The 16,476-nt window shown below is 45.6% G+C and overlaps 1 protein-coding gene across 3 annotated transcripts in view; it reads right to left on the bottom strand.

Moving 5' to 3' along the window:
* The window catches only part of SIPA1L2 (signal induced proliferation associated 1 like 2), a 232,180-nt gene that overhangs the window by 88,374 nt on the left and 127,330 nt on the right, over positions 1 to 16,476 (bottom strand). For all 3 annotated transcript variants that reach the window (XM_047760317.1, XM_047760319.1, XM_047760320.1), the window contains exons 4-5: positions 4,652 to 4,785; positions 2,246 to 2,434 (exon numbers count right to left, since the gene is read on the bottom strand). In XM_047760317.1, coding sequence (XP_047616273.1) covers positions 2,246 to 2,434; positions 4,652 to 4,785 — 323 coding nt within the window. The remainder of the gene's footprint in view (positions 1 to 2,245; positions 2,435 to 4,651; positions 4,786 to 16,476) is intronic.

Genomic DNA, 16,476 nt, shown 5'->3' with positions numbered 1-16,476 from the left:
GCCAAATGGTACTCACTTCCCCAGAGCAGTGAAGTGATAAGAGCGGTCTCGTTCGAGTTCCCTGTGATAACATCCGATCCAGGAAAGCTAGGGAGCCACTGGTTCCCTGTGACAAATCCAATCTGGGAAAGCTTAGGAGCCACTTGCTTAGTCCTCTTAGCAGACCGCAGGAAATCCCTTACTGCACCCAGGGGAAGCTCAGAGCTGAGCAGGAACCAGCCCCCATGCGTGGTTCCCACTGCGAGCTCCACCTTGACCAGTGCTGTGGGGGATGGGAGGAATCCGAGGAGACGTCACCTGTTCACACAGTCTGACCAGGTGAGCTCCCTACGGTGCTGGCTCCCTTGGGGGAGGGTGGTGGACAGCCCCAACCACACACTGGAGATGAGGGTCCACGCCCTGGGTGCAGGGCTATATATGATGCTGGGCGTAAACTTTGGCGCTCCCAGTACTACGAGGTGTACTGACATGGTTCTTCAGGAGAGTCAAGGGCAAAACCATTTCCATTCTCCCAGAGACTGAGGAGTCACTCTCAGATCAACTCCACCCGCCAATAAGTGAGACACCGCACTTACTGGCCACCCTCTTTAAGACAACAGAGCGGTATGATAAAAAGGCCTCCTATTATTTCACTGTAAACACTAACTGTCTGGCTCAGAGGACACTCCTAGATCTGGAAGGACTTTAGGAAACCCTTCGGACTGGTAATTATCACCACGGTGTGGATGACCTTGGTGATGGACAGAATCTGGATTAATCCTCTAATATGACCTCCAGATGGTAGTCTGACCTCTCTTTCTCGCTGTGAGGAGAGGATGTCTACTCCTCCTCTACTTGGCCTTGGCCTTCTGGAGTATCCACTGGGAACACCAGGGGATTGGCAGGTGCAGGAGCCCAATGGCCACGTCTGCCCACCCCCTGCCCCCTGATGTGCATGCATCTTTGAGCCCTGCCACATACCAACACTGTCCTGCCCCCTCCTCTGGTGCCCCCCCAGCCCCCAGCCACACCTGCAGCTTGTGCTAGGCCACCTGGCCATCCCGGAGGGAGACCTTCCCCTCTCACACCCACCTCTTTGAGGAGGAGGCCCTGAACAAAGCCGTCTGGGCACTCCCAAGCTTGGCCTCTTTGACCAGTTTGCCAGGTGAGGAGGCCACCACATGGAACATAGGAGAGAATGTGCCCAGTGACCGAGCATGAACCACAGCAGCCTGTTTGCTACAATGGCTGTGATTCCACCAAAAACAATAACAGGATGAAACACTGCATGCAGAAAAAGGCATCTCTCACTGCTGTCTCTTCCTGCCTCCTGCAGCAAATGTAAGCACCGAGCATCCACTTATATGCTCAAACCTCAACATACTCTACTGTTGTTTTTGAACTCCCAGCCTCCCTCTGTGTACCCTTTTCTTGTAGGGAAACTTGTCCTCGTTCTAAGAAGAGCCGACTACTCCTCTCCTCTCTCCTTGTTGGAATTCGACTTCTGTCTCGAGGCCCGGTTGGTTACAATGCTACCTCCTTCAGATCGGCCAGAGGTTATTTCTTTTTCTTCCAGAACGCACACTGCACTCTGACCTCTCCCAGAACCAGCACCACCCTCTGCCTTGCAAAGGCCTCTGCGATCTTAGTTTTAATGTCCCCAAGGATAGGGGCCAGGTCTTAGCTTCAGTCCTCCTAACGCATGCTCCTCACTTCCGTCTGTTAGCACAATGCTTTGGCCAGAGTAGACAAGAATAAATGTCAGTTCAGGGAAAGGCCCCAAGTGAATTTTTAAAACCTGAGGACATACACCAGTGACCTCTAATAGTCATGAATCAGATATGCTCCTGCCCACCACAACCTTGGTATTAAAAAAAAAAAAAAATGCAAATAATGGCGTTCCCTGGTGGCCTAGCGGTTAAGGAGCTGGCATTGCCACTATTGTAGCTCTGGTTTGACTCCTAGCCCAGGAACTTCTGTATGCCTCAAGTGCTGTGGGATAAAAAAAAAAAAGAAATCCCATCCAACCAACCAAACAAAAACCAACAACAAGTCACAACTCGCCAGGAGGTGCATTATACTTTGACTAGTATAAAGGCATAGTCAGGAAAAACTGGAAAGAAAATGCTTTAAGGTATTAAAGATATATGATCTTGAAAGATGGGGGAAATCTCCAAAACATTCAGAAACACTGACACAAAGTCTCTCACACACACACACACACACACACACACACACACACACACAGGTCTTCAGTGATACACACCCCTTGCTCATCGAGCTTAAGCAGCTGCTCTGAGACCTTCGGTGAGCTGGAGGCCTGCCTCAGGCACTGGACACTCAGCTCCGGAATGACGTATTCCAGAACCTCCTTGAGGGGGAGTCCCCGTGCAGTCCCATGCCTGGCAGTAGAGGGTATGGCATCTTCCAAAATCGCTCCTCTCAGTGTCGTCAGCTGCAGGGGCAAAATAAACCATCGGTTAATATGGATTCCTGGTTACCTCTTTAAAGCATAGAACTTTTGGCTGGAATTTCCCCCACCAGGGCTCAAACCCATGCAACAGCAAGCAATCCCAGCCACTTCAGTGACAGCGCCAGATCCTTAACCTACTGAGCCACCAGGAAACTCCTAAAGCATAACTTTTTAATTGCTTTAAAAAAAGGAGGAAGATGGGAGTTCCCTGGTGGTCTAGGGATTAGGATTTGGTGCTTTCACTGCAGTGGCCAGGGTTCAATTCCTGGTCTGGGAACTGAGGTCCCACTTCAAGCTGCTGCACACCATGGCCAAAATAAAAACTAAAAAGAGAGAGAGGAGGAAAGCGAAGGCTTTTCTGAGTGGGACCAACGAGGATAAAGTTTTCAATCTGAAGAAACAAATTCAACACTCAAACAGCCTTTCAACCACAGAAGGGGACAGGGATCCAGAACGAGCCAGGCAGGGCTGACCTAACTAGATGCGCCCAAAGCAGGAGGAGGGAGGCCAAGCAGGACGTGGGCCATGAGGACACTGACCACAACGGGGACCAACACAGGAAGGACACAGAGGAGGAGCCGGATCTAGGGCCACGCCCACCTCCTCCAGCCTTCCTTTTTCTTTCTCCCTTTGCTCTTTTTCTCAACCTCATCTTCTTGTCTTCCATTCTTTCTCTTCTTCTTTTTAACTTTCCATTGCTGACACTTCCTGATGCAGAGGGGGGGCCATCCAGTGACCAGGTGGTTCAGGGCTGAGAAGCCAACCCCCCAGATTCTGCCTCCCGACCTGGGACACATTTCCTCAAACGTGGGTTCCTCTCCCGGCACACCTAACCTAATCCCAGACCTAAGGGGTGGAGTGCGGAAGCCAAGCACTGCCTGTCTAGAGGCCTGGTTCTAATCTTGCCCTGAGCTGCGCAGCTTGGCGTCACACGGAGCCTTCTGCAGTGATGAGGATGCTCGCTTCTGAACGGGCGGATCCGGGAACCACAAACCCCATGGGGTTGTCGAGCCTTTGACCTGTGATAGATATGACTGAGGAACGGCATTTTTTATTTGATTCGGTGACCTTAAATAGCTACATTAAATGTAGATTTAATGGCTCCTGAATTGGACGGTGCAGGTCTGCAACTTAAAACATGTGAGGGCGGGACCAGCAAGAGGCTCTGGGTCGCCTGCCTAATCAGGGGGGAGTCAGGGAAAATACACGTTCTGGAATATGTGCCTGACGCATGCCTGTCTAATCACAGCGGTCAAGAGAACGAAGCCTAGGGTGCAGGCCAGACCCAGTGCTTCATATATATCTGCGTCCCCACCCGCCTAGCTCCACGCATCCCACCACTTGTGACTGCTGGATTTTCTGCATTTGATTCTAAAGTCATATTTATTTATTTATTTCTTGATAGGGCCGCACCTGGGGCATATGGAGGTTCCTGGGCTAGGGGTCGCATCAGAGCTACAGCCGCCGGCCTACACCAGGGCCACAGCAACACAAGATCCAAGCCATATCTGCAGCCTACACCACAGCTTACGGCAACGCTGGATCCTTGACCCACTGAGCGAGGCCAGGGATCAAACCCGAATCCTCAAGGGTACTAGTCATGTAACGTGGCTGAGCCACAACGGGAACTCTGTGAAGTCATTTTTTTTTTTTTTTGTCTTTTTGCCATTTCTTGGGCCGCTCCCAAGGCAAATGGAGGTTCCCAGGCTAGGAGTCGAATCGGAGCTGTAGCTGCCAGCCTACACCACAGCCACAGCAACATGGGATCCGAGCCACGTCTGTGACCTACACCACAGCTCACGGCAACGCCGGATCCTTAACCCACTGAGCAAGGGCAGGGACTGAACCTGCAACCTCATGGTTCCTAGTCGGATTCGTTAACCACTGCGCCACGACGGGAACTCCTGTAAAGTCATTTTTAAACTGACATGAATCATATAGTTCACGTTTGCCCTCTCTCTCAGACCAGAAAGCCCCTCTGATCAGTGTGTCTGTTCCATCACATGAGGTGACAGTAAAATCACCGCCACCTAACATCCATCACAGGTTTTAGAATTTTTTTATTGGGAACAAAATAGTAAGTCCTTTCAGTCATTTCAGCTGCTGGAATCAACACTGACAATGAACGCCACCCCTAAGGGGAAACCACCTGAGCGGCCACCCCGAGGCCCCAGCCTGACAGACACAGGCGTTCCTTACCTCACTCGTCCTGAAAGCCACCCGGTAGTTGAACTGGGACCCTTCTTTCTCCTTGGGGTCTTCCACCTTCTCTCTCCGGATGCTGACTGCCACAGGGCCAAGGTTCTCGTCAATTCCAAAGTAGTTCTGGTGCTCTACAATGGAAGACAGCAGCAGCGGCGTGAGAAGAAAGGGACCGAACACAGGATGGGGACCTTTCAGCTTGAGTGTCCTGCCCCTGAAGATACACCCCATGGCTCTGGCACACGATTCCCTGTGTGTGGAATCACAGATCAATTTTTTTTGCCTCCCAATCAGATGCACTTTTCCATCTCATTTCCTCCCACCTCCTCCTCCCTTCTGCCTCCCACTAGCTCAGGAGCAGCCGGAGCCCCAAAGGTGAGAGTCTTCTGTCATGCGAATAGCATCACCGGACAGAGTGTGTTGGTATCTTGGAAACTGTTAAAGGCAAAACCTGGGAGTTCCCTTGTGGATCAGCAGGTTAAGGACCTGACGTTGTCTCTGTGAGGATTTGAATTCAATTCCTGGCCTCATTCAGTGGGTTAAGGATCCAGTGTGGCTGTGGCTGCAGCTGCAGCTACAATTCGATCCTCAGTTCTGTAACTTCCATACACCATAGGTGTGGCCATTAAAAAAAAAAAAAAAAAGAGAGGAAAAACCTATTACCAGGAGAACCACAACTGAGTGGTTTTCCTTCAGCTGGGAAGTGTACCTTCTCTGACTGAGGGCAGCAGAGGCGAGCAAGCCACTCAGACTGGCCAAATTCATGTTGGTGATGAAAAAAGCACCTGATAGTCTAAAGCAAAATTGAACAGACAACTGAAAATGCTGAAAAGGTCATTAAGCTGCTGAGTCCAAACTCTATCTACAAATACCATAACTTAGTTTACCAGGTTATCAGCTAATCGTCTCTTTCACATAAGTCACTGGTCCCGGTGGGGTCTAAACACCCACCCTCGCACAGTAGGAAAGGACTTTGCGGTCCTCCTGTCCATCCAACACAGGACCCCGAGGTCATTCTTCCTGACAGAGGGTCATCTGTTTCATATTCACACACTCAACAGTTGTGTGCCAGGCACCGTCTCAGGAGGGGGTCACAATCCAGAAAAAGCCCCCAATCCTGAAGCTAACTGAATGATAACGTGCAAGGTACTGTTTCAGCAGTAGAGGTCACAATACAGAAAAAATCCCCACCCAGGAAGCATATAGTCTCATTTGAACACCACCCATGATGGGAGGCTCACCACTTTGCGAGAGTCCCTTCTGGACTTGTGAGTGATTCTGCTAAAAGAAATAAAAATGTTCTATTGCAGCCAAACGTTTTAAGTGTCATCTTCTGAAAGGACCCAAACTTAACACTGAGGTGTGCCCTGAGTCATACAAAATAGAGAGCTGTTGATACCCTCATGCTGATTCATGATGCTCCTCAATTTCGGAAACCCCTTCACACTACTAATCCATGCAGAGCAAAGTGGTGCATGTAAACCTCGAGGCGTTATTCGTTCATTTCTTAATGAGCTGTTCCCAGGTCCGTTCTCCAAGGGGTGCTCTCATAGAAGAGACTTTTCACCACACATGAAAAACCATTTTTATCCCTTTCTCATGTCAGCTTAGTGGTTTTGGCCAACCTTTCTGAATTACAGTTTTCAGTTAAAAAGAAACATAATATATCAAATGTTTATAAGCTGGAAATAAAACCACAGGTATCCCAAAGGCTTTGGGTCATGCTAATATTTTCTGCCACAATAATTTCTGAAGGAATAAGAAATGTTATTCAGAAAGTAGAAAGTAGGTTAAGCTCCACAAAGAAAAATGGCACTTAGAGCACTCAGAGCAAACATGATCCAAAGCCACTGATGAATACAGGCTACATCTTAAAAGGAAGATCATTTACTTCGAATGTCTTGCAACCAAATGGGATAAATACTGACATGATTTCCCTTTTGAGCCAGCCTGGGCTAGAAGCAGCAGATCAACTATTTTAGGGACTGAAAGGTGAATTAGTGACTTAGTGCTTGACTTAAACAACAGGAGGAAACGAGCCTTTGTTTTTCCTGGATAACTTGTCCTTATAAATTATATACTGATAACAGTCTGGTTAACTGTTATAAACATGCATAATACCAGTGAAATTAAACATGTTGAAAAAAGTGAGTTATTTACCCTGATGAGTTACGTTTCATAAGCCTGATGCATTAAGAATCCATTTCAGGAGCTTCTGCTGTGGTGCAGTGGGTTAAGGACCTGACTGTAGCAGCTCATGGGTTGCTGCAGAGGGTCGATCCCCTGCCTAGTGCACTGGGTTAAGGATCTGGCATTGCCATAGATAAGTCACAGCTGTGGCTCCAGTTTAATCCTGGCCTGGGAACTTCCATATGCCTCGAGTGTGGCCATTGGGGAAAAAACAAAACAAAACAAAACCACTTCAAGAAGTTAATCGCAAAAATGCTCAAATTAGTTCACTACTAGGCATCCGATGAAACCCATGACATGAACAAAATAGCTTCAAACTGGAGTTTCCTGGCAGCCTAGCGGTTAAGGATCCAGCATTGTCACTGCTGTGGTGTGGGTTAGATCTCTGGCCTGGGAACTTCTGCATGCTGCAGGTGTAGCCAAGAAAGAAAAACAAAACAAAACAAAAAAACAGTTTCTTTCAAACTATTTTAGAAAGAAAGAGTGAACAAATAAATGAAATCCCTTGTTAGGATAAAACTGAGAGCCGAGATTAAGTGAATTAAACCATTAATTGTAATGCCTGACAAATGAAACCCTTGATGTGGGTGCTATAGGACAGAAGACAGAGCAGAGGCAGCAGGGCAGGGGTTGACTCCAGAGGCACATAGGGGAGTTTTCTGGGGTGATGGAGCAATGCGACATCTTGATTGTGGTAGCAGTTACACACCACATTCATTTGTCAAAACTCAGAACCGTACACTTAAAAGAAGGGTGAATTTTCATGCATGTAAAATACATGCATGAAAGGTTTAAACTGGGAGGAAACAGAAGGTCAACGAGAGGAAGAGCTGGTGGTCCTCACAAGCAGATGGGTCTCTGGCACAGATACAAGTCAGGGCCATTTCACTCACCATTCATGCCAGCAGTTTCATTCTACCTGCCTTCAGTGAGAACACCTATTCCTCCAGTAATCACTCTCTCTCTTCCCATTTTCTCAACTCCTCCTCAACCCAGCTCACACTGGCCAATGCTCCACTCAAGACTTCCAGGGCATCTTGTGCCAAACCCTCCATCTACCTTCCAGACTCTGCCTTCGCCAACCTGCCCGCCAAGTTCACGCTGCTGGCCCCTCCCTTTGGGGTGGGACCTTCCACTTCCTAGACCTCTGTGATGTCCCCTAGAGTGAGCCACTTCCCAGCTCTTTCTCCCTGGGTCTCCTCTGGCCCCTCCATGCATGGACATGCATGTTTCCCAAGGCTCCATCATCTACCCATGGTCATCCTTTCTGATACTGACTCTGTCTTCAGATGAACCTCTTTCAAAGTCTAGCCTTCTACCCATCCTTCCACCCATCAAACCATCTTCTCCTTTAGAATCCTCAATGCTAGCATCCCAATCTCTCTCCAGGCTCTTCTCCATGTCATAAATAAATCTCCTAACTCATATGTGTTTGCTCCCTCTGCCTGGAACTTCTTCCACTTTCCTTTACTTGACATTCTTACTCATTGTTCAAGACTTGATGCAAAAAATAAATAAATAAATAAATAAATAAATAAATAAATAAATAAATAAAGGACTCAGCGCAAACATCATTGCCACTGGGAATATCCACCCCCTCTCCAAATGAGGCTAAATCCTTCAAATGTTTTTTTTTTTAATATAGTTGATTAACAATTGTAAATCAGTTTCAGGTATACAGCATAGTGATTCAGTATTTTTATAGCTCTTACTCCATTAAAAGTCATTACAAGATAATGGCTATAATTCCCTGTGCTGTACAATATATCCTTGTGCTTATTTCCTTCATATAAAATAGTTTGTATCTTTTAATCCCCTACCTTTACCTTCCCTCTGGTTACTAACAGTCTGCTTTCCATACCTGTGAGTCTGTTTCTGTTTCACTATGCACATTCATTTGTTTTAGTTTTTTAGATTCCATATACCTCATACATTACTTCTCTTCCTCTGGCTTATTTCACTGAGCATCGTAATCTCTAGGTACAACCATGTTGCTGCAAATAGCAGAATTTCATTCTTTTTTATTGCTTAGCAACATTCCAGTGTATATATACCAATTTCTTGTCCATTCGTCCATTGATGGGTATTTGTGCTGCTTTCTGTTATTTGGCTACTGTAAACAGTATGCTATGACCACTGACGTGTGTTTATCTTTTCTAACGAGTGTTTTTGTTTTTTCTGCTTATTTACCCAAGAGTGGGGTTGCTGGATCATACGGTAGTTCTATTTTTAGTTTTTTGAGGAACCTCCATACTGTTTGCCATGGTGGTTGTACCCATGTACATTCCCACCAGCAGTGTACTAGGGTTCCCCTTTCTCCACATCCTCGCCAACATGTGTTATCCATGGACTTTTAGATGATAGCCATTCTGACTGGTGTGAGGTAGTCTATCATTGTTGTTGTAATTTCTATTTCTCTAATAATTAGTGTTATTGAGCATCTTTTCATGTGCATGTTGGCCATCTGCATATCTTCTATGGAAAAATCTCTAGTCACGTCTTCTGCCTATTTTTTTGGATTGGGTTGTGTGGTTCTTGATATTGAGTTTATATTTTCATGATTAACCCCTTGTTGGTCACATCATTCACAGATATTTTCTTCCACTCGGTAGAATGTCTTTTCATTTTATCAATGGTTTCCTTTATTATACAAAAGCTTAGGTTTAATTAGGTTCTATTTGATTATATTTGCTTTTATTTCTTCTGCCCTGGGAGACATATCCAAAAAAATATTGCTACTATTTATGTCAAAGAGTGTTCTGCCTATGTTCTCTTCTACAAGACTTATGGTCTACCAGATTTAGGTCTTTAATCCATTTTGAGATTTTTTTTGCAAATGGTGTGAGGAAATGTTCTAATCTCACTCTTGTATGTCCAGTTTTCCAAGCACCATGTATTGAAGAGATTGTCTTCTCCACTGTATCTCCTTTTCCATGAATTAATTGACCATAAATGTGCAGGTTTATTTCTGGGCTCTCTATTATATTCCATTGATCTATGTGTCTATTCTTGTGCTAATGCCATACTCTTTTGATGACTGTAGCTTTGTAGTATAGTCTGAAGTCTGCTTTTTTTTTTTTTTCTCCTCAAAGATTGTTTTGGCAACTTGGCATTTTTGGGTGGATCCATTGGAATTTTAAGATTATTTGTTTTGTTCTATGAAAACTATTATGGATATTCTGATACAGACTGCAGTAGATCTGTAGATTGTTTTGGGTAATATGACTATAATATTCTTCCAATCCAAGAGCATGGGATACCTTTCCAATTCTTTATAGCATCTTCAATTTCCTTCATCAGCATTTTATAGTTTTATAGTTTTACCTCCTTGATTAAATTTATTCCTAGGTCTTTCATTCATTTAGATGCAATTTTATTTTTTATTTTTTGTCTTTTGGTCTTTCCTGGGCCACATCCGCAGCATATGGAGGTTCCCAGGCCAGGGGTTGAGTCAGAGCTGTAGCTGCCGGCCTATACCACAGTCACAGCAACATGGGATCCAAGTTACATCTGCGACCTATACCACAGCTCATGGCAATGCCAGATCCATAACCCACTGAGCAAGGCTAGGGATCGAACCTGCAACCTCATGGTTCCTAGTCGAATTCGATTCCACTGGGCCATGACAGGAACTCCTAAATGCAATTTTAAATGGGACTGTTGTGTTTTACTCTGTCGTTCTGCTACTTCATCATTAGTGTATAGACAAGCACCTTATCTCTTGTATACCTGAAACTTTGCTGATTACATTTATTAGTTCTAATTTTTTTTTTTTTTGATGGATGTGGGACAGCCAGGACTGGGGAGAAAACTCGGCCATGGAACAGAGGTGGCCCAGTCCCAAGGCAGAGCCTGGGTGGGGCAGTGGCTACAGCTGAGACTTAAGCAGCAGCTCAGAAGCAGCCTAGACCGCTATTGGTGGCCACTCCACCACAGCTCACCCCACCAGCCTCCTTCAGAGGTACTGCTCTGTGCCATGGACTCACTAGCCTCTGATGGCCTGTCCACCAGTGTTGGGTGGGCGTGATGCCCTCTCATTTGCAGAACCATCCTGCTCTTCCACAGGCGTTACTGGCGTATCCACGTGGTTCTTCCTGGTCCTCTGTTCCCTTGTGGCTATATGACCTTTTGTATTTCTTCACTATCATTTTTTAGTGATGTTTGGAAGGGGGAGAGGTAGTATGTGTGTTCAAATTGCCACATTTAACTAGCAGTCCTAAACTCATTTACTCTTAAGTATCTGTAATTCTAACGAGCCTGATACTTGGTTTCTGAATCTGAGTTTTCCTACTTTTCAGCTACTTACCTTTGGGTCATAATCTTTCTTAACCTCAGCATTCCCACACCATCCCCTCAAAATATATATAATACATTTATCATCACTAACCTGAGAGAGGCATGATAGTTAAAGGCAGGCATATGACTAACTAAAAAAAACAACAACAGCAAAAAAAACAACTCAGGGAGTTCACATCACGGTGCAGCAGAAACAAATCCAATTAGGAACCATGAGGTTACAAGTTCGATCGGTGGCCTCGCTGAGTGGGTTAAGGATTCGGCGTTGCCGTGAACTGTGGCATAGGTCACCGATGTGGCTCAAATCCTGTGTTGCTGTGGCTGTGGCGTAGGCTGGCAGCTACAGCTCTGATTAGACCCCTAGCCTGGGAACCTCCATATGCCACAAGTGCGGCCCTAAAAAGCCAAAAAGAAAAAGAAAAACAAAAAGGAAGTGAACATCAAGTAAACAGCATTATGGGGCATTTGATTTTAAGCCCAACAGTCATGCACAGCTCAAGAGTCAGACTAAAGGAGAGTCATACTTTTAATTCCCCAATTCCAATCTGTAATCAGAGGTTACATCACATTCAGAGTAATCTTTTTATTTTTTTTTTCTGGTTGCGCCTGCAGCATATGGAAGTTCCCAGGCCAGGGGTCAAATTGGAGCTGCAGCTGCAGGCCTACACCACAGCCACAGCAATGCGTGATCAGAGCCATATCTGTGACCTACACCGAAGCTTATAGCAACATCAGATCCTTAACCCACTGAGCGAGGGCAGGAACTGAACCCACATCCTCATGGAGACAATGTCAGGTCCTTAACCCACTGAGCCACAATGGGAATTCCCAGAGTAGTCTTTTAAAGAAAGCAGCAGCACATATAATATTTTATTGACTAATATCTATCAGGAACTAAATTTTTTAAATGAGGGAAATCCAAAATGTACATACTACCCTTTTCGCCAAAGATGGCATGCAAATTTGTAAGAAAAACATTTTTTTTCCTTTACGTCTACCTCACCAAGTCAGGCCCCACACTTGTTTTTGATTTTTCTCTCCATCTCACACACACACACTTTTTGAATGCAAGTAGAGATGACATTTCTGCTACTTAAAAGCATCACACCTCTGGACTTGCCGGATCCGAGGCCCTGTAGCTATTTCTAAGTGAGCTCTCTGCACAGTCAATTTCACCAAGAAACACAGCAGGTTACCTGGATGTGTTTCTAAAGAAATCACAATCTGTTGCTGCACCTCTTTCACTTCTCAAACAACACCTGGTGCTTCCGGGCAGTTTGGCTTGTCCAACTCCATCCCCAGAGCCTCCCTTCTGTGGGCCCAGGACAAAAAGCCCCTCACCCATGGAAGCCCATTCTTTTCCCAAGCACCTGATTTCCATAACATTGCTTCAAGGGTGAATCAAATCAAACACTTTCTCAGCAGAATGGAAGCTGTGTATAGACTATGGAAAAGCTGAATGAAAATCCACATGTCATGCAAACACAATGGGGCCAGATAAGGGGGAAAAAAAAAACCTCCGTTAACAAGATTTCAGGGTAGGAAATGAGATTTAGTGCTTCTCTGTGGAAGACTCAAGCTGTTCAGCAAAGAAAAAAAATTCTAACTTGGAAGAGTTTTTTTAAAAAGGGCTACCTGGAACCTGAGCCCAAAGGCTGTTTCCACGTACTGTGGTACCTTGGGAGGAAGAGGTACTGGGTTACTGCTAAGGCCAGGATGTACAAGAGAAGCCCCATGATTCTATTCATGGCATTTCTCAGAGTTGTCAGCACCATCCAGGCCACGGTACCATCGACAAGTCAATCAACAGCCACAGGCGATTATGGATCTGGGCCCCATCTCACCCTGCATCCTTCAGTGCTCATGGCAGCTTTTCGTTCATGGTTCTTTGTTCTTTCAATGGCGAGTGGATCATTTAATTGTCGGCTCACTGCCCATCTGGGTTAAACCCACAGCTGCGGGTGGCTGCTGTCTTTGCTCCTGCCTATGATGTATCTTCTATTATCTTCCCCTCTAAGCAACTGTTAAATCACCTCCCCCTGTTCGAGGAGTTATAAAGACATGAGCAAGGGGTGAAGAAAACAGCAACGAATGAACGAAGAAAAGAAGACCTGCTTTGCAGATAACAACATTAAGCGTTGTTGAAGAACCTCAAGGAATGTCAAACTCCCTGCTGATGTTTCATAGATGAAACTCAATGTAACATGATGTGGAAAACGATGCATTTTTGCTATGTGACGGCTTCTTTGATCAAAATTTAACCAAAACATTAGCTAACCTTAAAAAAACCAATAGGTTGTACAGCGAAAACAATATAAAATACCTTATGTAAATTAACACATTTCATCTCCTCACTGTATGAGAAAATAGGCCCATTTTACAGGTAGCAATACCGAAGCTTGAAAAGTGAATGATGTGTTCAGGGTCAAAAGCCTGTGTGACCCGACTGAGTCAGGATGCAAACCTAGTCTGCCTGGCTCTAAAGCTCCCTCCTGTAAAGCAACTCGAGGGTGATGGGATTACCCTCAAGATTTAGGTGAGAAAAATCAACTCATGCACAGTAAAATGAACACAACTTAAAAGATGCGACAACAAATATGTCCTGAACATAGGAATGGTATCTCAGAAGACACAAGTTTAAGAAAACCTTGAGTTTTAGTGCAAGTCTGGAGAAGTAAGGCAGCTGTCAAAGGCTTCCTTTATTTTTGCTTTTCTTTTTTTTTACTCTTTTTTTGGGGGGGGGCCACACCTGTGGCATATGGAAGTTTCCAGGCTATGGGTCAAATCAGAGCTGTAGCTGCCAGCCTACACCAGAGCCACAGCAATGTAGGATTCTAGCTGCATCTGCGACCTATGCCGAAGCTCACTGCAACACTGGATCCTTAACCCACTAATCGAGGCCAGGGATCAAACCTGAATCCTCACAGATACTAGTTGGGTTCATAACCCACTGGGTCACAATGGGAACTCCAAAGGCTTCCTTTGATAAAGGATAATTTTCAGTATCACTTGCCACAAGAACAGGAGGAAGAAAGAAAATACTAGAGCAAGAAAGATGCACTGCATGAAAGCTGAAAGGCCTGGGCCATTGCTGAGGGAATAATTGTCTAGCTTCTTTTATTTCTTAAGTGGGACGAAGAGTGAAGTAAATTTTGGATCTGAACAAATACAAGGTAGGTGAGTTTTACTAAGCTTCTAGGTGCTCTGAGACCTTATGTTCCAAAGACTTTGACTTCCAGCTTACTCTCCCACTGCTACCAAATGCAAATTCATGTGCCTGACACATAGTGAGGCCAAACAAACAAGGAGTCAGAGTCTGGAGCAAAGAGAGGTTTATGGCAGGGCCAAGCAAAGAGACAAAGGGCTTGTGCTCCCAAGCCCTGAACTTGAAGGGTTTAGCAAAGCACTTTATTTTTTTTGGCTTCTTTTAGGGCTGCACCTGCGTTACATGGAGGTTCCCAGGCTAGGGGTCCAATGGGAGGAGCTACAGCTGCTGGCCTATGCCAGAGCCACAGCAACACAGGATCTGAGCCATGTCTGTGAACTACACCACAGCTCACGGCAACGCCGGATCCTTAACCCACTGAGCGAGGCCAGAAATCGAACCTGCAACCTCATAGTTCCTAGTTGGATTCGTTTTTGCTGCGCCATGACGGGAATTCTGCAAAGCACTTAAAGGCAAGAAGAGGGAGGGGGTGTGGCTATTGCAAACTTCTTGGAGTGGGGATCCTTTGTTCTTGGAGCTGTCCATGTAGATCAGGTCATCGGGTTCCTAACCGCCATCAAAACAAATGTTATTTTTTGTTCTCCAACTTTTTATCTCTACATGCACGAAAAAGTATTAGACCCTTAAAGGTCAGAGCCCTGAGAATGGGCTCTCGTGTATATGTCAGGCTATGGGCAACATTCTTAACTCAAAGCAAAAGCAGTAGAATAGATCCAACATGGAGTTAGATCTGTTCTTCCCTATTATGCCAGCAGCAAAATGCAAGGGAGTTTTCCCAGTTAACTGCTGTGCTGACGAAACGATACAGAAATACTGGAGTATGAATACCTCTTCCTGGAGAAACATGAGGATCATCAGTCTCTCTGTCTCAAAAACTGAGAAGACTTTTGAGGCCGAAGGATAAACAGGATGAAGAAGCATACAGTCGTGAGAGGCTGCCATGGATGGGGACTGTGACACTCCCCAGACCCCCCTTGTCAGGACGGCGTCCGAGTTTTCCCTGCCCCCCACCCCCCACCCCCTCAGCCCCACGGATCCCTTCTGAGGATAACCCACAGGCTGAATCTCGTGTGCAGCTGGGTGATTCCTCCCTGTGGGATCCCCCTGGGCCTCAATGGGAGCTCTGTTCGTGGAGGCACTGAGGTGAAGAACTGAGTGATTATGGCCGCTGAGGCAGGGATCTGTGGCTGAGAATAGTACTATTGTGAGGTGGTACTCAGTTCACTGGTATGAATGTAATAGTGTCGGGCTCCCTATTAATTTTCTTCAGGGACTGTATAAAGCCAGAAGAAGAAGGGAAAAAAAAAAAAAAAGAAACCACCAGGCATGAAATTCAAAGCAAATGCAGCCATGCATCCTCAGCAATCATTTGATATGTAAACGTACACTCCCGCCCACAAGGACCACATTAGTGAAACCTAAGTGACTGTGTTTGGAACAGAACAGAGTGGCAGACGCCACCAGACACCTTTCCCCTGGGGCCCACCTTGCCATATGGTTCCCTCTCCTCTTTTCTCTCTCCATCTTTCCAGCACTAAAGTAAAGTACTGCCCTTGAAACGCCAAACCAGTGGAGGGGACTACGGCTTCTTTTTAGAGAGAGGCCTCACATATTTATTTAAGAAGCACTGGCAGGACGAGGATGCAAACTCTGTAAGAGGCACTGGTCCAAGCCCTTTGTAGGACATAGTTTTATTATGATCCCATTTTATAGATGATTAACTGAGGCACAAAGCAGTTCAAGCATGCTTTGCCCCAAACTGAATTGGGATCGAAACCCAAAAGCCTGATTTCGGAAAGTCTGTGCTGTTTACTTTAAGACATGCTGAATGGCCCGACAGTCAGAGGCCTCCAACTATAAGGAGAACGGACACTTGCCTACTGGCAAAAAGACAGCTCTCCAGCTATGAAACTGTCATTGAGAGGGGAGAGAGGTCTATTGCACATATTTTAGAAGAATCCTTTCTTTTTTTTGTTCATTTAGCAGGTGTGTGTCCACAAAGTAAAAATATTAATGACAAAGATTACCCTGGAGAAAAAGGTGAATTTACATACAGCTGTGTAAGAGTGGTTTAAAAAATTAGTGAACTTAAAAGATTTTTACAGAACAG

Source organism: Phacochoerus africanus, chromosome 15 (assembly GCF_016906955.1).
Source record: "Phacochoerus africanus isolate WHEZ1 chromosome 15, ROS_Pafr_v1, whole genome shotgun sequence".
In the NCBI taxonomy this organism is placed as follows: domain Eukaryota; kingdom Metazoa; phylum Chordata; class Mammalia; order Artiodactyla; family Suidae; genus Phacochoerus; species Phacochoerus africanus.
The sequence above is the reverse complement of the archived record's forward strand: the minus strand, read 5'-3'. Positions and strand labels throughout refer to the sequence as shown.